Source organism: Panulirus ornatus, chromosome 42 (genome assembly GCF_036320965.1).
Source record: "Panulirus ornatus isolate Po-2019 chromosome 42, ASM3632096v1, whole genome shotgun sequence".
Classification (NCBI taxonomy): Eukaryota; Metazoa; Arthropoda; class Malacostraca; order Decapoda; family Palinuridae; genus Panulirus; species Panulirus ornatus.
In genome coordinates this window covers 11,572,725-11,593,153 of record NC_092265.1, presented here as the reverse complement: position 1 = coordinate 11,593,153, position 20,429 = coordinate 11,572,725, and the positions used below count along the sequence as shown (strand labels likewise).

Below are 20,429 nucleotides of genomic sequence, written 5' to 3'. Positions count from 1 at the left end.
GGCAAAATTAATTTTCACATGAACCAGAAACAGAGCCAACTATGAAGTACACATGTCAGTAGGGAGAATGATACTTTATTGTTTAACAAGCAATGTTTATTTTATTTATTTATTTTGCTTTGTCGCTGTCTCCTGCGTTTGCGAGGTAGCGCAAGGAAACAGACGAAAGAAATGGCCCAACCCACTGCCATACACATATATATACATACACGTCCATACACGCAAATATACATACCCATACATCTCAATGTACACATATATATATATATATATACACACACACACACATACATATATACACATGCACACAATTCACACTGTCTGCCTTTATTCATTCCCATCGCCACCTCGCCACACATGGAATAACATCCCCCTCCCCCCTCATGTGTGCGAGGTAGCACTAGGAAAAGACAACAAAGGCCCCATTCGTTTACACTCAGTCTCGAGCTGTCATGCAATAATGCCTGAACCACAGCTCCCTTTCCACATCCAGGCCCCACAGAACTTTCCATGGTTTACCCCAGATGCTTCACATGCCCTGATTCAATCCATTGACAGCACATCGACCCCGGTATACCACATCGATCCAATTCACTCTATTCCTTGCCCGCCTTTCACCCTCCTGCATGTTCAGGCCCCGATCACTCAAAATCTTTTTCACTCCATCTTTCCACCTCCAATTTGGTCTCCCACTTCTCCTCGTTCCCTCCACCTCCGACACATATATCCTCTTGGTCAATCTTTTTACTAAATACAATACCATACTCCTGAATTGTATCATCAAAGTTAATTGTTGATAAATATGCCATATGTGTACTCTCTTTCTCCATAGTTAATGTTTTACACATAAGGCTGCTCACCACCCATTTGCCCTTAACCATTTGCAGCCTCTATTCCTTCCCTTTTTTTTTTTTTATCTATCTACATTCTTATTGTTTTAAAGGCCTTTTGCCATCTTTACAAGAAAATGTCATCAAAAATCTGTTTTCGTTTGTAGTTTTGGTTGAGATGGGTTGCTTACTTGCCAGCAAGTAGGTGGATACATACATGCGAAGTTAGATTTCGGATTTGGTTTCAGTTAAGTTACTTGTTTGATGTATACCCAAATTTATTGTACATATGTATCTACTGTATGTGCATCTTATGATAAGGGTCATGATTTGATAGTTAAGAGATGTCATGGGCATTAGAATGTATTATATGATGAAATATAGAGAAGTATGGGATGTCATACATATTGAAAGAATTAGTGTGGCTAGATTAATACAAGGATACAAAATTGTATGGGAACTTTGAATAACAGGTTGGGAGTATAATAAAAGATATTTGGATCCGTTTTGTGGAAGGAAAAGCAATAGGCCTTCAAGAGCATAATATTCTAGAATGTAACATTCGGTATCATAGATTTATGATTTTCGATGAATGATGCAATTAGATTGGTAGTATGGATTAATGGGGAGGTTAAACTTTAGATTGTAAATCTAGAGTTATTACTTGATGCCTACACATGCAAAGTCAGTTGAAACTGATGCTGTTGTAGTTTAGATATCTCACAATATTGTGGATGGGGTCCCTTTTTATCTAAGAAAAAAATTTGAGACTTAAATCATGGGTGGATGAATAAGTATAGATTACTTTCTTGCAGAAATGTAATCATGTGGAGACTTTCATAGAGTATTTGTTACTGGACATACTTTGCAGCCGGCAGGATGTCAGCACAATTGATGAACTTCATTTATTGAAAACCTTAAAAGAAATTTAATGTGGCTTCATAACATTTCTGTGGAAGATTTTATTCTTATCTATGCAAAATTTATCCCAGCAGTTGCAGTGAATCAGTTTTTTGGATAAAAGAACTTTAATCCATGGCTATAAACTTCATTATATGTTAAATACAAATCGTCACAAACATAACTTGGCTTTCAGGGCTTTGTGTATGCTGGATGAAAATGAAATGACACCTTCCACTGTACAAATATCTAGCATAATGAATCTGTAATGCAGTTAACATTGTGTGCTAAGGAAATGTGAATTCTTGAAATAGTGGAAATGAAAAGGATGTCTTGATCTGTGATGGGTAGAACAGTGATTTGAAATTGTTATAGAAAAGTGCCCTTGGTTTTACCGGGAATGCAAACTTTTATAGTGTAGTGCCAGTGTCAAGTGTTCTGCCATGGATCTCAGTGTCAGGTAAGAATTTATATGTGTGCATTTAGTTATGAAGTACTGTAAATCATTTGTGTGTTTAGATTTTTAGGCTGTTAGTTTAGCAGGTATCATAGGTGTTACTGAGATTTTGTTACTGTTAGCATGGGTGCCTGTTGTAAGAACATATGTTTATTTACATAATGTGGAGATTTAGTTGTACTGCATATTCAGTGCTCGGCACTTCGATAGCAAGGTTTTATTTGAATGCTGACATTTTGATCTAGTGCTTATTGTGTATTTTCATCATGTACTAATAATGACATTGTGTTCTAGTGCTTATAGTGTACTTTCATCATATACTAGTATGTATGTGGGAGCTTCATGGATTCTATCCAGGACTGTAGTGTACCATTTGTCTAGCACTCCTGATTGCATGTTTACCATCTTATTGCATGTTAGGAATAATGTTTTTATTCATGTTTTGATTTCTGTAAATTATTGGAAAAGGACATGGCTTTCGGGTTTTGAAACATAACACTTTTTCAGTTGAAGATTTTCCAGGATAAGCATTCGCCAAACTCTATAAAATATACCTTTGGACTTCCATCTCCCACAAAAATCTGTGTTAATAAAGTTTTTAAAGGGATTTTATTGCTGATTATGAAAATGTTTCTTTCCCATTCCTCCAGTAAGGAAAAATAGTGATTCTGTAGTAATATCTTTGATTGCTGCAAGGAAATATTTGACAAAAATTTTTGACAGTCCAGCTTGAAGGATGAAGAGGTTATTCATTGTACTGTAAATTTATTTCTTGATTGTACTGTAAAGTGAATCAAGAAATCTGCATGGTATAAGCACACAAACATTCAAAAGAAGCCTTGATAAGCTGAAAGTAGTTCTAGATAAGCCCAGGATTTATAGTTATGGAGTTTGCATGTTGGCAGAAACAGTATTGTCAGTCGGGGAAAGTATGTAGTGTGTGATACATGCTAGTCCTGCTTAATGGCAAAATCTCATTTTGTACGCTTATACATAACCCTCCCCCCCTCTCCCTCTCTCTCCACATCTCTCTCTCTCTCTCTCTCTCTCTCTCTCTCTCTCTCTCTCTCTCTCTCTCTCTCTCTCTCTCTCTCTCATAAAGTTGATGAGGTTAGGAATATCAAGTTGTACAAGAAGAATTTGTCTTGCTCAAATTAGGGTTAAGGGTAAAATTCATAAGACAGAAGTGGCATTGAAAAATTTAATTTTTGTCAGCATAGTGGGAGATCATGCTGTACTCAAGGTTGACAGTAATTGAAGACTTTACCATAATTAAGCACAAGGAAGTAGGGATTTAGAATTTGACACAAATAGACAGGTGAGATAAAAAGATAATTTCTGTTACTGTTAAGTTGAAATGGGAAAATATTGTAAAGAAAGAGAATTTGATTTCAAGACAAGGAAGCTAATATTACTATGTGTGATGTTCATGCATTGTGGGGTACTTATGAGGATTTAATTCTTTAGAATAGGACTGTATTAAGAACTATTTTAAAAGTTTGAGGATAGTTAAATGTAAAAGTGGGGTACTTGAAAGATATATGTACTCTAATTGCTATTAAGAACAGGGTATGAAGAATAGCTCTTAAGGAGGAAATGGTATTTCACGGAAAATTTTTGTAATGGGGTTATTCTTACAGTATGGACTGTGCCTTAACATAATTAGTTCAGTCTGCCTTGGTAGATTGTGTCTTTTAGAAAATTATTGGAAAGATGTGAACAAAATAGACAATAATTGAATTTACATGGGAATCTTACTCAAATCTTATACAACTTTATGGGAAATAAGTCTGGAATGTGGGCAGCACCTTACATGCTATCTTCCTTGTTGTAGTACATTGGGTCATATATACTGTTAGGTACGACTGGTTGTAAAAGATTAGGTGCCACAAATGAAGGGGTCAGAATTATGGAAATGAAAAATGCATGAATCTGAAAGAAAATAAGTTTGGTAGGAAGAGAAATCCCAGGGTGTAAAATCAAGAACATGTAATGGTTATGGGAGAATGTTATTATATTTTATATTATGGGCTGAAGATACCTAGTCTGAAATCCTTAGGATGAAGCTGTTTAAATATTTTTTAGATTTTAGTTATGTCTTTAAGGTAGGGTTCCCCAGTTTTTTGTTATCAAGTGTTTGTTACTATTTCTTTATGGCCGAACTGTACCACTTAGAGGCCCCAGATTATGCATACAGACGATTCAGAATGTGAGCCATTAATACTTGGGAAAGGCAGTCATAGGCTGTCTCACCTTGCCCTTGAAGGCTATTTTAAAATATGTATTTTTGTTTTTCATTGTTGATATATGGCACTGAAGATTGCCAAATTTTGGGTGCAGATACTTGAGAATGTGGATCAGATTTTAAGCAGCCGTTAATATAACATTTTTAAGTATTTGTTTGATTGTTACTCTCAGTCAAACTGTATCACCTAGAGACCCCAAATTTGGGGAGAGGTATTTCAGAATCTGTCAAGGTTTGTAAACTACCTCATGTTGGCATTTAAGGCTATTGTTAAGTATTGGTGCATTTGTTTGGTACTCTTTCATGGCCAGTTCATAGAACATTGAGGCCCCAAGTTTTAGACATGGGCACATCAGAATCTGGGCAAGGTTTTGAGCTATTTCATGTTTACTAAAGAATCTGGGCGAGGTTTTGAGCTGTTTCACATTGGCGTAGAATTTTGTTTTGAGGCTGCTGTAGGTTACAGTTCACTCCAGTTATACAAAATAGGCATTGTGACAACCTCAAATTATAAAGGAAGATATCTCAGGATCAGAGGCAGGTTTCAAGGGTACCAGAGCCAGGTCTTAAATGCCAACAAAGGCCACCTTTCAAGGTTCAGAGTTACTACTGCCATTTTTTTTTGTTTAATGCAGTGCTGGTACCCAAGCTATAATGAGGTAGCTACTGGAGATTGGGTGCTTAATACAAGCCATAAGAAGGGCAGAACAGGTGCAAAAACCACAGAAAGAACACAGAGCACTGTCGTGCCACTTTTAAACTTTGGAAACTTCTGTGCCCTTGTAGCTTTCATTGACACTATCGAGGATCGACACTGCTGAGTGCATATTCTACAAAGTGCAGATAGGTAAGGTATATCATGATTTACACTTCAAAATCGTGGAAGTCTCAGTGAAATATTACCACATAATCAGATTGTGCAAAAGACCAAATACATGAAAATTCACTGGTGTCCAGGTTTCAAGGCTATTTTAACATGTTGCTTTGCAACCATCAGAAAGACTGGGCTGTTGTGGAAAAATTAAAGAAAGCCTTAGATAAATATTTGTACAAAGTGTACCAGACTAGCCATATAGGCTGTGGTAAGTACCCTTTTGGTGTGTGTATCATTTTTGCCTCGCCTGTAAACTATTAGATCTCGAATTTTTCCCTATGAAATAAGAGTTAAGCACTTCATCTTACGAAAACAATATTTTCCAGATTGACAGGAAGATAGTGGTAGGTACTTGTGCATGTATTCACTATAGTCACTACTTGGTATTTGAGGTCTCCAGATAGCTCCAATTCTTTGTTTAGGTTACCTTTTATTGCTAGGTAATAAGGCCTACACATAATTTAACTTTTGGCAGGAGATTATGTGTATAGATTGTTGCCAGTAGTACCATGTTAGTCAGGCATTAACTGATGTCCATAGCACCAAAAGGGTTTAGTAGGCCTGTTGCTATGGCCCCTGACTGCCATATATACCTCAGGCTAATTGTGGATGTTCACTGTATGTATCTGGCATAGACTTTGAAGGCCCTCTACCAGTACAACGAAGGCTGTGTCCTGGCTGCTGATTTGGGAAGTTGGTTCTTTAGGTTGTTAGAAGCTGCATCATGGAGGTCCACTAAACCATTACTGCTTGGTTGGTGTTTTACTCTTTGTAGATACTTCTACTTTCTCTTCTCTCTCTAGCTGAGATGTCATGGGCATTGGTGGCTAGGTCTAATCAAGGCCATCTCACTAATGATATATGTATATATATATATATATATATATATATTATCCCTTGGGATAGGGGATTAAGAATACTTCCCACGTAATCCCTGCGTGTCGTAGAAGGCGACTAAAAGGGGAGGGAGCGGGGGGCTGGAAATCCTCCCCTCTCGTTTTTTTTTTTTTTTTCCCAAAAGAAGGAACAGAGAATTGGGCCAGGTGAGGGTATTCCCTCAAAGGCCCAGTCCTCTGTTCTTAACGCTACCTCGCTAATGCGGGAAATGGCGAATAGTTTGAAAGAAAAGAAATATATATATATATATATATATATATATATATATATACTTTATATATTATACTTTGTTGCTGTCTCCCGTGTTAGCGAGGTAGCGCAAGGAAATAGACAAAAGAATGGCCCAACCCACCCACATACACATGTATACACACATATACATATCCATACATCTCAACATACACATATATATACACATGCAGACATATACATATATACACATGTACACAATTCATACTGTCTGCCCTTATTCATTCCCGTTGCCACCCCACCACACATGAAATGAAAACCCCCTCCCCCTGCATGTGCGCGAGGTAGTGCTATGAAAAGACAAGAAAGGCCACATTCGTTCACACTCTGTCTCTAGCTGTCATATATATAGATATATGTATATGTATGGGCATGTATGAGTGTGTATGTATATGTGTGTGTACGAGCAGATGGGTCTTTCTTCATCTGTTTCCTGGCACTACCATGCTGATGTGGGAAACAGCTATCAAATATAATGAATAGTGAATATATATGTATATATATATATATATATATATATATAAAACTGAAAGTAGATGGAGAGAGATGGGTGATTATTGGGGCATATGCACCTGGGCATGAGAAGAAAGATCATGAGAGGCAAGTGTTTTGGGAGCAGCTGAGTGTGTGTGTTAGTAATATTGATGCACGAGACTGGGTTATAGTGATGGGTGATTTGAATGCAAAGGTGAGTAATGTGGCAGTGGAGGGAATAATTGGTGTACATGGGGTGCTGAGTGTTGTAAATGGAAATGGTGAAGAGCTTGTAGATTTATGTGCTGAAAAAGGACTGGTGATTGGGAATACCTGGTTTAAAAAGAGAGATATACATAAGTATATGTATGTAAGTAGAAGAGATGGCCAGAGAGTGTTATTGGATTACGTGTTGATTGATAGGCGTGCGAAAGAGAGACTTTTGGATAACTAGAGGGATGTCTGATCATTATATTTTGGGGGCGAAAGTGAAGATTTGTAGAGGTTTTCAGGAAAGGAGAGAATGTTGGGGTGAAGAGAGTGGTGAGAGTAAGTGAGCTTGGGAAGGAGACTTGTGTGAGGAAGTACCAGGAGAGACTGAGTACAGAATGGAAAAAGGTGCGAACAAAGGAGGTAAGGGGAGTGGGGGAGGAATGGGATGTATTTAGGGAAGCATTGGTGGCTTGTTCAAAAGATGCTTGTGGCATGAGAAACATGGGAGGTGGGCAGATTAGAAAGGATGGTGAGTGGTGGGATGAAGAAGTAAGATTATTAGTGAAAGAGAGGAGAGGCATATGCAAATGAGTGGGAGATGTATAAAAGAAAGAGGCAGGAGGTCAAGAGAAAGGTGTAAGAGGCGAAAAAGAGGGCAAATGAGAGTTGGGGTGAGAGAGTATCTTTAAATTTTAGGGAGAATAAAAAGATGTTTTGGAAGGAGGTAAATAAAGTACGTAAGACAAGGGAACAAATGGGAACATCGGTGAAGGGGGCTAATGGGAAGGTGTTAACAAGTAGTGGTGATGTAAGAAGATGGAGTGAGTATTTTGAAGGTTTGTTGAATGTTTGAGTGTTTGATGATAGAGTGGCAGATATAGGGTGTTTTGGTCAAGGTGGTGTGCAAAGTGAGAGGGTTAGGGAGAATGATTAGGTAAACAGAGAAGAGGTAGTAAAAGCTTTGCGGAAGATGAAAACCAGCAAGGCAGCGGGTTTGGGTGGTATTGCAGTGGAATTTATTAAAAAAGGGGGTGACGGTATTGTTGACTGGTTGGTAAGGTTATTTAATGTATGTATGACTCATGATGAGGTGCCTGAGGACTGGCAGAATTGGCGGAATGCTTGCATAGTGCCATTGTACACAGTCGAAGGTGATAAAGGTGAGTGCTCAAATTACAGAGGTATAAGTTTGTTGAGTATTCCTGGTAAATTATATGGGAGGGTATTGATTGAGAGGGTGAAGGCATGTACAGGGCATCAGATTGGGGAAGAGCAGTGTGGTTTCAGAAGTGGTAGAGGATGTGTGGATCAGGTGTTTGCTTTGAAGAATGTATGTGAGAAATACTTAGAAAAGCAAATGGATTTGTATGTAGCATTTATGGATCTGGAGAAGGCATATGATAGAGTTGATAGAGATGCTCTGTGGAAGGTATTAAGAATATATGGTGTGGGAGGCAAGTTGTTGGAGACAGTGAAAAGTTTTTATCAAGGATGTAAGGCATGTGTACTTGTAGGAAGAGAGGAAAGTAATTGGTTCTCAGTGAATGTTGGTTCGCGGGAGGGGTGCGTGATGTCTCCATGGTTGTTTAATTTGTTTATGATAGGGTTGTTAGGGAGGTGAATGCAAGAATTTTGGAAAGAGGGGCAAGTATGCAGTCTGTTGTGGATGAGAGAGCTTGGGAAGTGAGTCAGTTGTTGTTCGCTGATGATACAGTGCTGGTGGCTGATTCATGTGAGAAACTGCAGAAGCTGGTGACAGAGTTTGGTAAAGTGTGTGAAAGAAGAAGGCTGAGAGTAAATTTGAATAGGAGCAAGGGTATTAGGTACAGTAGGGTTGAGGGTCAAGTCAACTGGGAGGTAAGTTTTAATGAAGAAAAGCTGGAGGAAGTGAAGTGTTTTAGATACTGGGAGTGGATTTGGCAGCGGATGGAACCATGGAAGCAGAAGTGAATCATAGGGTGGGGGAGGGGGCGAAAGTTCTGGGAGCGTTGAAGAATGTGTGGAAGTCTAGAATGTTATATTGGAAAGCAAAAATGGGTATTTTTGAAGGAATAGCGGTTCCAACAATGTTATATGGTTGCGAGGCGTGGGCAATAGATAGAGTATTGCGGAGGAGGGTGGATGTGTTGGAAATGAGGTGTTTGAGGACAATATGTGGTGTGAGGTGGTTTGATTAAGTAATGAAAGGGTAAGAGAGATGTGTAGTGATAAAAAGAGTGTGGTTGAGAGAGCAGAAGAGGGTGTTTTGAAATGTTTTGGTCACATGGAGAGAATGAGTGAGGAAAGATTGACCAAGAGGATATATGTATCAGAGGTGGAGGGAACGAGGAGAAGTGGGAGACCAAATTGGAGGTGGAAAGATGGAGTGAAAAAGATTTTGAGTGATTGGTGCCTGATCATGCCGGAGGGTGAAAGGCGTGCAAGGATTAGAATGAATTGGAACGATGTGGTGTACAGGGGTGGACATGCTGTCAGTGGATTGAACCAGGGCATGTGAAGTGTCTGAGGTAAACCATGGAAAGTTGTGTGGGGCCTGGATGTGGAAAGGGAGCTGTGGTTTCGGTGCATTATACATGACAGCTAGAGACTGAGTGTGAACGAATGTGGCCTTTGTTGTCTTTTCCTAGCGCTACCTCGCACACGAGGGGGGAGGGGGTTGTTATTTCATGTGTGGCATAGTGTCGACGGGAATGAATAAAGGCAGACTATGAATTATGCATATGTGTATATATGTATATGTCTGTGTGTGTATATTTATGTATACGATGAGATGTATAGATATGTGTATGTGCGTGTGTGGACGTGTATGTATATACACGTGTATGTGGGTGGGTTGGGCCATTCTTTCGTCTGTTTCCTTGTGCTACCTCGCTAATGCGGGAGATAGCGACAAAGTATAACAAATGATATATCCTCCCCTTTCTTGTTTTTTTTTTTTTCTTTTTTTTAATTTTCCAAAAGAAGGAACAGAGAAGGGGGTCAAGTGAGGATATTCCCTCTAAGGCCCAGTTCTCTGTTCTTAACGCTACCTCGCTAACGCGGGAAATGGCAAATAGTATGAAAAAATATATATATATATATATATATATATATATATATATATATATATATATATATATATATATACAACAATGTTGTATGGTTGCGAGGCGTGGGCTATGGATAGAGTTGTGCGCAGGAGGATGGATGTGCTGGAAATGGGATGTTTGAGGACAATGTGTGGTGTGAGGTGGTTTGATCGAGTGAGTAACGTAAGGGTAAGAGAGATGTGTGGAAATAAAAAGAGCGTGGTTGAGAGAGCAGAAGAGGGTGTTTTGAAGTGGTTTGGGCACATGGAGAGAATGAGTGAGGAAAGATTGACCAAGAGGATATATGTGTCGGAGGTGGAGGGAACGAGGAGAAGAGGGAGACCAAATTGGAGGTGGAAAGATGGAGTGAAAAAGATTTTGTGTGATCGGGGCCTGAACATGCAGGAGGGTGAAAGGAGGGCAAGGAATAGAGTGAATTGGAGCGATGTGGTATACCGGGGTTGACGTGCTGGCAGTGGATTGAATCAAGGCATGTGAAGTGTCTCGGGTAAACCATGGAAAGCTGTGTAGGTATGTATATTTGCGTGTGTGGACGTATGTATATACATGTGTATGGGGGGGGGTTGGGCCATTTCTTTCGTCTGTTTCCTTGCGCTACCTCGCAAACGCGGGAGACCGACAAAGTATAATATAGAAAAAAAAATATATATATATATATATATATATATATATATATATATATATATATATATATATATATATTATCCCTGGGGATGGGGGAGAAAGAATGCTTCCCACGTATTCCCTGCGTGTCGTAGAAGGCGACTAAAAGGGAAGGGAGCGGGGGGCTGGAAATCCTCCCCTCTCGTTTTTTTTTTAATTTTCCAAAAGAAGGAACAGAGAAGGGGGCCAGGTGAGGATATTCCCTCAAAGGCCCAGTCCTCTGTTCTTAACGCTACCTCGCTATCGCGGGAAATGGCGAATAGTAAAAAAAAAAAAAAAAATAATATATATATATATATATATATATATATATATATATATATATATATATATATAGATATTCATGTTAGAAACTGCAGAAGCTGGTGACTGAGTTTGGTAAAGTGTGTTAAAGAAGAAAGTTAAGAGTAAATGTGAATAAGAGCAAGGTTATTAGGTACAGTAGGGTTGAGGGTCAAGTCAATTGGGAGGTAAGTTTGAATGGAGAAAAACTGGAGGAAGTAAAGTGTTTTAGATATCTGGGAGTGGATCTGGCAGCGGATGGAACCGTGGAAGTGGATCATAGGGTGGGGGAGGGGGCAAAAATTCTGGGAGCCTTGAAAAGTGTGTGGAAGTCGAGAACATTATCTCGGAAAGCAAAAATGGGTATGTTTGAAGGAATAGTGGTTCCAACAATGTTGTATGGTTGCAAGGCGTGGGCTATGGATAGAGTTGTGCGCAGGAGGATGGATATGCTGGAAATGAGATGTTTGAGGACAGTGTGTGGTGCGAGGTGGTTTGATCGAGTAAGTAACGTAAGGGTAAGAGAGATGTGTGGAAATAAAAAGAGCGTGGTTGAGAGAGCAGAAGAGGGTGTTTTGAAATGGTTCGGGCACATGGAGAGAATGAGTGAGGAAAGATTAACCAAGAAGATATATGTGTCGGAGGTGGAGGGAATGAGGAGAAGTGGGAGACCAAATTGTAGGTGGAAAGATGGAGTGAAAAAGATTTTGTGTGATCGGGGCCTGAACATGCAGGAGGGTGAAAGGAGGGCAAGGAATAGAGTGAATTGGATCGATGTGGTATACCGGGGTTGACGTGCTGTCAGTGGATTGAATCAGGGCATGTGAAGCATCTGGGGTAAACCATGGAAAGCTGTTTAGGTATGTATATTTGCGTGTGTGGACGTATGTATATACATGTGTATGGGGGTGGGTTGGGCCATTTCTTTCGTCTGTTTCCTTGCGCTACCTCGCAAACGCGGGAGACCGACAAAGCAAAAAATATATATATATATATATATATATATATATATATATATATATATATATATATATATATATATATATATATGTATATATACTTAGAAAAGTAAATGGATTTGTATGTAGCATTTATGGATCTGGAGAAGGCATATGATAGAGTTGATAGAGATGCTCTTTGAAAGGCATTAAGAATATATGGTGTGGGAGGCAAGTTGTTAGAAGCAGTGAAAAGTTTTTATCGAGGATGTAAGGCATGTGCACGTGTAGGAAGAGAGAAAAGTGATTGGTTCTCTGTGAATGTAGGTTTGCGGCAGGGGTGTGTGATGTCTCCATGGTTGTTTGATTTGTTTATGGATGGCGTTGTTAGGGAGGTGAATGCAAGAGTTTTGGAAAGAGGGGCAAGTTGCAGTCTGTTGTGGATGAGAGAGCTTGGGAAGTGAGTCAGTTGTTGTTCGCTGATGATACAGCGCTGGTGGCTGATTCATGTGAGAAACTGCAGAAGCTGGGGACTGAGTTTGGTAAAGTGTGTGAAAGAAGAAAGTTGAGAGTAAATGTGAATAAGAGCAAGGTTATTAGGTACAGTAGGGTTGTGGGTCAAGTCAATTGGGAGGTAAGTTTGAATGGAGAAAAACTGGAGGAAGTAAAGTGTTTTAGATATCTGTGAGTGTATCTGGCAGCGGATGGAACCATGTAAGCGGAAGTAAATCATAGGGTGGGGGAGGGGGCAAAAATTCTGGGAGCCTTGAAGAATGTGTGGAAGTCGAGAACATTATATCAGAAAGCAAAAATGGGTATGTTTGAAGGAATAGTGGTTCCAACAATGTTGTATGGTTGCAAGGCATGGGCTATGGATAGAGTTGTGTGCAGGAGGGTGGATGTGCTGGAAATGAGATGTTTGAGGACAATATGTGGTGTGAGGTGGTTTGATTGAGTAAGTAATGTAAGGGTAAGAGAGATGTGTGGAAATAAAAAGAGAGTGGTTGAGAGAGCATTAGAGGGTGTTTTGAAATGGTTTGGTCACATGGAGAGAATGAGAGAGGAAAGATTGACCAAGAGGTTATATGTGTCGGAGGTGGAGGGAACGAGGAGAAGTGGGAGACCAAATTGTAGGTGGAAAGATGGAGTGAAAAAGATTTTGAGTGATCGGGGCTTGAACATGCAGGAGGGTGAAAGGCGTGCAAGGAATAGAGTGAATTGGAACGATGTGGTATACCGGGGTCGACATGCTGTCAGTGGATTGAACCAGGGCATGTGAAGTGTCTGGAGTAAACTATGGAAAGTTCTGTGGGGCCTGGATGTGGAAAGGGAGCTGTGGTTTCGGTGCATTATTACATGACAGCTAGAGACTGAGTGTGAACGAATGTGGCCTTTGTTGTCTTTTCCGAGCACTACCTTGCACACGAGGGGGAAGGGGAGGGGGATGTTATTCCATGTGTGGCGAGGTGGCGATGGGAATAAATTAAGGCAGACAGTATGAATTATGTACATGTGTATATATGTGTAGGTCTGTGTGTGTATATATATGTGTACATTGAGATGTATGGGTATGTATATTTGCGTGTGTGGATGTGTATGTATATACATGTGTATGGGGGTGGTTTAGGCCATTCTTTCGTCTGTTTCCTTGTGCTACTTCGCCAACGCAGGAGACAGCGACAAAGCAAAAAAAAAAATATATATATATGTTTTTGTTGTTTGATTAAGACTTGGTACAGCATTGATAGACTTGTTTAACTGTGGCTCTCAGAGTGTGTTGTAGAGTGTGTTGCAGCATTTACTGATTACGGGTCTTGAATAAGATAATCATATGGTTTATAAGTTATATATTTTGATAGTCTTCTCAAGGTTGTACTTGTATTTTGTGTTTAACCTTGTGAAATGTTTATTAACTTATCATGTTTTAGGCGAGGCGATGAAGAAGAAGAAGAAGGAAGTGAGCAGAATGCAGTGAATAACGGGTCTTTAACTTCAGAGGAGGTTATGGAGGAGCAGGAGAATACAGGAGTAGCTCAGGAGACCAGGGAAGGGGAGAGTGGGACAGAGAACTCCAATTCTGTTATGGATCTTTCAGGCAGTTTTCCAGCATCAAACAAGAGACTCAGAGAAGGTGAGTTCTTTGCGTAATTACCCGTTTGTTACTTATTTGTAACTATCAATATGTACATATTGATAGTTACAAAGGAAGGGGGTTTTACACGCTTCTGTCCCCCTATCTTGACCGTTATTGTGTGTTAGTGTCTGTTTATTAATACAGTAAGGTATTCTAAGGAGATATGCTGCTTGATGTGTTCTTATATCCCATGAATAGCTTTCTATTTTTCATATGATAGGTTAGTATACCAGTGGTATACTACACACTTTCCTTATTGTATGATGTAAACAGCTGTAGTTCATTTATTCTCATGTGATTGCCAAGATTGTATGATGGACATGGAATACTGTTTGAGGTTATGCTTAATGTATTTTAGTACCTCTTTGTAACTTATTCTAGGTCACTACTTGATCATTCAACTGTTGGAAGCTTAAAGTGTCCAATTATGTCAAACTGGGGTTAACAGTCATAGAATGGGCTACTTGTGGCACATTTTACTATTCTTTTTATTAAGACAAGTGATGGATTTGATTATGTAGGCCAAGTTCACAATATATCAGTACAGTATTCTCCAAATCAATATCCTGGGCTTATAAACAGGCAAGAAGTACATATGTAGGTTTCATAGGTTTGTCTCTTGATTAAGGATCTTTGAAGCAGTGGGAAAATAACAGTGGAGAACTCATGTACATTACATTAGTTTCCATCCAAATTATCCTAGATTTTGATTATTTTTATTTTATAACCATTGCAAATTTATAGTTTACTTAACTGTCAGCTATGATTGTTCTTATTTTGCCAAGTTCAGATGACTTTTGTCCTAAATGTTTCATCATCTCTCAAGGACTGAGGAGGTCTGTCAGAGTTTCAGGAATAATTGGCAAGTAGGCTATCTTTGTCGTAGTTTTTCTTAAATGACTGAGGCCAGAATGTCAGAGAACTGGGCATCATTGTATATACCCTTAAAGGGTTTGTCAGTGATATGTAAGTTCAGACACATCATGTATTCGTTATGCCATATTTGATTAGAGTGTCTGCACCATTGTCACTAAGTACTTTTAGACATATGATTAATGAAGTGGTACTGAGAGATCTTCCTTTTAGACTTAGAAGCTTTTACATGGCAGATTGATTTTGTGTTCCCTGGAGCAATTTTAGAATTCCACTCCCCACTTCAGTTTGTGTAGATAGCTCTTATCCCTGGGGATAGGGGAGAAAGAATACTTCCCACATATTCCCTGCGTGTCGTAGAAGGCTACTAAAAGGGGAGGGAGCGGTGGACTGGAAATCCTCCCCCCCCCCCCTTTTTTTTTTTTAATTTACCAAAGGAATGAACAGAGAAGGGGGCCAGGTGAGGATGTTTCCTCAGAGGCCCAGTCGTCTGTTCTTAATGCTACCTCGCTGATGCAAGAAATGGCGAATAGTATGAAAGAAAAAGAGAAACGCTCTTATCAAAACTGGGACATCTTGAAAGTTATAGGACATGTAAACATGATGATCTGTACACTGTAGTATTAATGTTTTGTGAAATTCTTAAATGATTGGGGATATTAGAGATATTACTGATCAGAAATTGTAATGCTGATGAATTGTGGCCATTGCAAATGCAGCTACCTCAGTCAGAAGAGTGCAACTTGACAACCACTAAAGCGCTGACTCGCTAAGCAGATGTCACTAACCCTCCTGATACCCTGGTGGCTAGTGCTGGTAATATACCTCCCAGGCTGTTGGCTGCTTACCAACTACTAACCAATCAGTCTTTAGTTTGACAACCCTTGGGCCCAGCAAAAGCTGAATAAAATAGTCAGGCATTCACATGTTAGTGAGGCAGCTTGACAACTACTAAAGTGCTAGCTCACTAAGCAGATGTCACTAACCCTTCAGATACCCAGGGAGATAGTACTGGTAATATACCTCCTGGGTCGTTGGCTAAATACCAACTACTAAATTGTCAGTCTTTAGTTTTAAAACCCTTGGGCCCTGCAAAAGCTGAATGAAATAGTCATATGTCAGCTAGAATAAGAGTCCCAAAGTAAATCTTTGTTTTAATGACCTGTGAATCCTGCAGAAGTTGAATATAATCATCAGGCATTAATGAAAATAACAGTCCCTTAATGAAACTTCAATTTTAAGACCCATGGGCCTTGCTGAATCTGAATAGACTTGACGAGCTTCAGCTGAAATAAAAGTTCCAGAAAGAAGCTTTGGATCCTTCAGAGACTGAATGGAATCATCTGGCATTAACAAAAAAAAAGTTTGGAAAAGAATCAAAAGTTTTACAACCTTTGAGCCCCCACAAAAGCTGTACAAAAAGAAAAGTATAGCAACAGCCAGAATAAAGGTCTCAAAAGTTGAGCTTTACTTTGATGACCCATGAGCCTGGCAAAAGCAGAATATAACCCATGAGCCCGGCAAAAGCAGAATAATAACGTGTGGCATTAGCAGGAATGATATTCCCCAAGGGAAGCTTTAGTTTGATGACCTGTGGGCCCTGCTGAAAGTGACTAAAATCGACTGGCATTAACTAAAATAAAACTCCCAAAAAGAAGCTTTAGTTTGATGGTGGAAGTCATTGGTCTACTCTTAACATGCTTTGACCAGTACCATTGAGTATCAGGGGGTGCCCCTCCATCAATCTTTTTCAGAAACCAGCTTGTATTTCAGCAGGCAGAAGCAAGTGAAATCAGTGTAAGCAAAGCAGGTATAATGAAATCTTATGTTTATAATTAATGTCCATTCCATCATAGATTGTATTGGAAGAGAAAATGTAAATAAAATGTGAAAGTAGTGGCAAAACTATCCCTCCTCCTGCCACCCCTTATGCTTGAGAGAGAGAGAGAGAGAGAGAGAGAGAGAGAGAGAGAGAGAGAGAGAGAGAGAGAGAGAGAGTGAAATTAACTTTTTGCTGTATGGGGAGGGAAGATTTGGCCTCCTCTACTGTTGTTCAACTTTTTAAACATATGTTTGCTATCCATATTCTAAACTTCATTTTTAAACATGTGTGCTATCCATATTCTGAACTTCATGATTTAATGTATGTGTGTGTGTGTGTTATTACCTATTTACACTGTATGGGAAGGGAGTTTTACATTTATGGGGCCCCATCTCATGAGCATTTCCTAGTATCATACTGTATGCATTATTCCTGCTTTTAAGTCATTCTGTTTCATCCACCCACCATTCTTGTCCTGTAAATGTACCTTTTTACATCTTTTTTTTAGCAAATTTCTCACTTAATTTCATGTTGTGCCCTCTGGTTGTCCCAACCTTATGTGTGTTGAACTATTTGCTGTCCACATCATCAATCTGTTTTAAGAATTTAAAGGTTGTGATTAGATCACCCCTCATTTTTTCTCTCAGAGTGGGCAAAGTTAAAGCCTTTATCCTTTCTTTGTAACTTAGCTCTTTTAATGATTGTACCATCTGCATTTCCCTCCACAAGACTTTTTGTTTTAGCTCTTATTTGCTTCTTTAAGTATGGTGACACACTTGAGAAGCATATTCTTGTTTTGTCCTTATGTAGGATATGAACAGCTTGCTAAATATTTCTTTATCCTTATACTTGAAAGCCATTCTGAATTTTGCCAGAACACAGTTTGTCTCCTTTACTATTCTCCAATTCTGTACTCTTCTAAAGTGGGACTCTGGTGACAGTGTAGGGACAGTCTTAACTCCCAAGTCCTTTTCACTTGCTGAGTCCTGCATTTTATATCTTGCTAGAAAGTAATCATATTGACACCTTCTCTCACTTTATCACATGCCTCATTACTTTACATTTTCTTGGATTGAATGTTGTCAAACATGTAGTGTCAGACCAACTTTGGAATCTTTTTTGGTATCCTTTTAAGCCAATACAATCTTCCTGTCTTTTCACTATCCTTATAACATTTACATCATTTGCAAACATTTTCTTTTAGGGAGTCCTTGCCTTCAGGCAGTTCATTCATGTGGTTCAAGAAGAGTAACAGTCCTAAAACAGAACCCAGGGGCACTCCACTTGTGACCTCTACCCATTAGGAGAAAGCACAAGGACCCTTCTGACATATGCCCTCTGTTCCCCTCTACTCATGTGGAGAAAGTACAAAGACCCTTCTGACATGTGCCCTCTGTTCCCTTCCACTAAGATAATTTGCCCATTGGAGGGGTCCTTCTCTTTTTTCCTGCTTGGTGATCAAGGTTCTTAATCAACCTCTCATGCAGTACTGTGTCAAATGTTTAAAGACAGTCATGATTTAAATAATCTACCTAGCCTTCCCTTTTGCCAAAGAGGGAGCTCATCCACAGGAATCTTAAGTCATTACACATGATGCATTTTCCCCAAAATTGTGCTTTCTCTCTTTTAGGTAATTTCTCCTCTGTAGAAAGTCACCCATTTGCTTTCTGATTTACTTTTCCAGTATCTTTCAGACCATACGTATCGAAGATACTGGCCTGTAGTTCATTGTCTCTTCCCAGTCACCTTTCTTGAAGATGGTTATGATGTTTGCCCCCTCTCCCCTTCCTTGGGAAATTGTCTTTCTTCAGCGACATTTTGTACCGTATTTCATGATGTCTGTGTGGTTTATCTGCACACATCTTATGTACATATGTTGAAAAGTTATCAGTACCATAAGCCTTTTAATTGGTTAGGACCTTTAAGTATTTTGAGTTTTTTTCTGAAATAATTTCTACTTGTTTGCTGTTTCCAATTTTAGCTAGGTAGTTGCAGGAGCAGAACAAAACACCTCATTCTCCCACATGCTTTCTGTAGCTGTCATATGTAATGCACCAAAACCACACCCCTATCCACATCCAGTCCCCTCAGACTTTTCTGTGGTTTTCCCTGACTGCTTTATATGCTCTGGATCATAATAATGATAGCATGTTGCTCCTGTATACAACATTGCTCCATTTCACTCATTCCCCTATATGCTGTATCACTCCAGTTCACTTTATCCCGCATATTTTTCACCCCTCTGCAATTTTTGGCCGTGACCACTCAAAATATTTTTCACTCCATCCTCCGTCTCTAGTTTGGTCTCTCCTTCTCCTCCTCCCGTCCACTTTTGACACATGTATCTTCTTTGTCACCCTTTCCTATACTCATTCTTTCTGTGTCAGACCATTTCAACACTGCCTCTTCAGCTCTCTCAGTCACACTGCTTAATATCATGCTTCTCTCTCCTGCCCTTGTCACTTATAGTGTCAAACCACCTCACACCACATGTTGTCCTCAAGCATTTCATTTCCAACACATCCACCCTCCTTTACGCATCCTCATCTGTAGCCCATGTTTCACATTCGTACAACATCATGGGGACTACTATACCTTCAAATATACTTCTTTTCACCATCCCAAATAAAGACCTATTTTTCCTTGTATTCCACAGTGTTCCCAGAACCTGTCCCCCTTCACCCACCCTATGGCTCACTTCAAGTCCCTTGGTTCCATTTGCTGCTGTGTCCTCTCCAAGGTGTCTGAAACTTCACTTCCTCTGAATTTTCTCCATGCAGACTTACCCAGCTAAACCCAATAACCATGCTTTTATTCACATTTACTTTCAACTTCCTCCTTTCATACATTCTTTCATACCCATTCACCAACTTTTGCATTTTTCATGCAAAACTGCCATTAGAGCTGTGTTATCAGCAGACAACAACTGACTAACTTCCCAGGCCACTTCATCCCCTACAGACTACATACATGCTCCTCTTACATTTACCTCCCTCTTTACCCCACCCAAAGAGGGTGTGCTGAAATGGTAAGGGCACATGGAGAGAGTAAGTGAGAATAGGCTGACAAAGAGGATTTATTTGTAAGAAGTGGAAGGGACACAGAGTGGGGGAAACCAAATTGGAGGTGGAAAGATGGAGTGAAAAATTTTTCTCAGTGCGTAGGGCCTGAACATGCAAGAGGGTTTGTGTTACACTGTAATTAAGGATTTGTATGAATTAGTTGAGCTGTGTGCACCCAATTTACCTCATGTAAGTGGGAATAGAGTTGAAGTTAATTGATATATAGATATTTTTGTAAGGAGAAAGGCATTGGGATTGCAGTTGTTGAAAATGTTCAGGCTGTATTGAAATTATTAGAAGCATGTAATGTATGTATGACTCATGGTGAGGTGCCTGAGGATTGGCAGAATGCGTGCATAGTGCCATTGTACAAAGGCAAAGGGGATAAGAGTGAGTGCTCAAATTACAGAGGTATAAGTTTGTTGAG

At 39.5% G+C, this 20,429-nt stretch overlaps 1 protein-coding gene across 27 annotated transcripts in view; it reads left to right on the top strand.

Moving 5' to 3' along the window:
* Positions 1-20,429, top strand: part of LOC139761900 (uncharacterized) — a 130,261-nt gene that overhangs the window by 20,344 nt on the left and 89,488 nt on the right. For 8 of the 27 annotated variants that reach the window (XM_071686487.1, XM_071686489.1, XM_071686514.1 and 5 more), the window contains exons 2-3: positions 1,823-2,190; positions 14,040-14,242. In XM_071686487.1, coding sequence (XP_071542588.1) covers positions 2,174-2,190; positions 14,040-14,242 — 220 coding nt within the window. In that variant the 5' untranslated portion in view covers positions 1,823-2,173. Of the gene's footprint in view, positions 1-1,645; positions 2,191-14,039; positions 14,243-20,429 lie in introns of those variants that run through there. The other 19 variants (XM_071686496.1, XM_071686510.1, XM_071686497.1 and 16 more) reach the window with 9 other exon arrangements.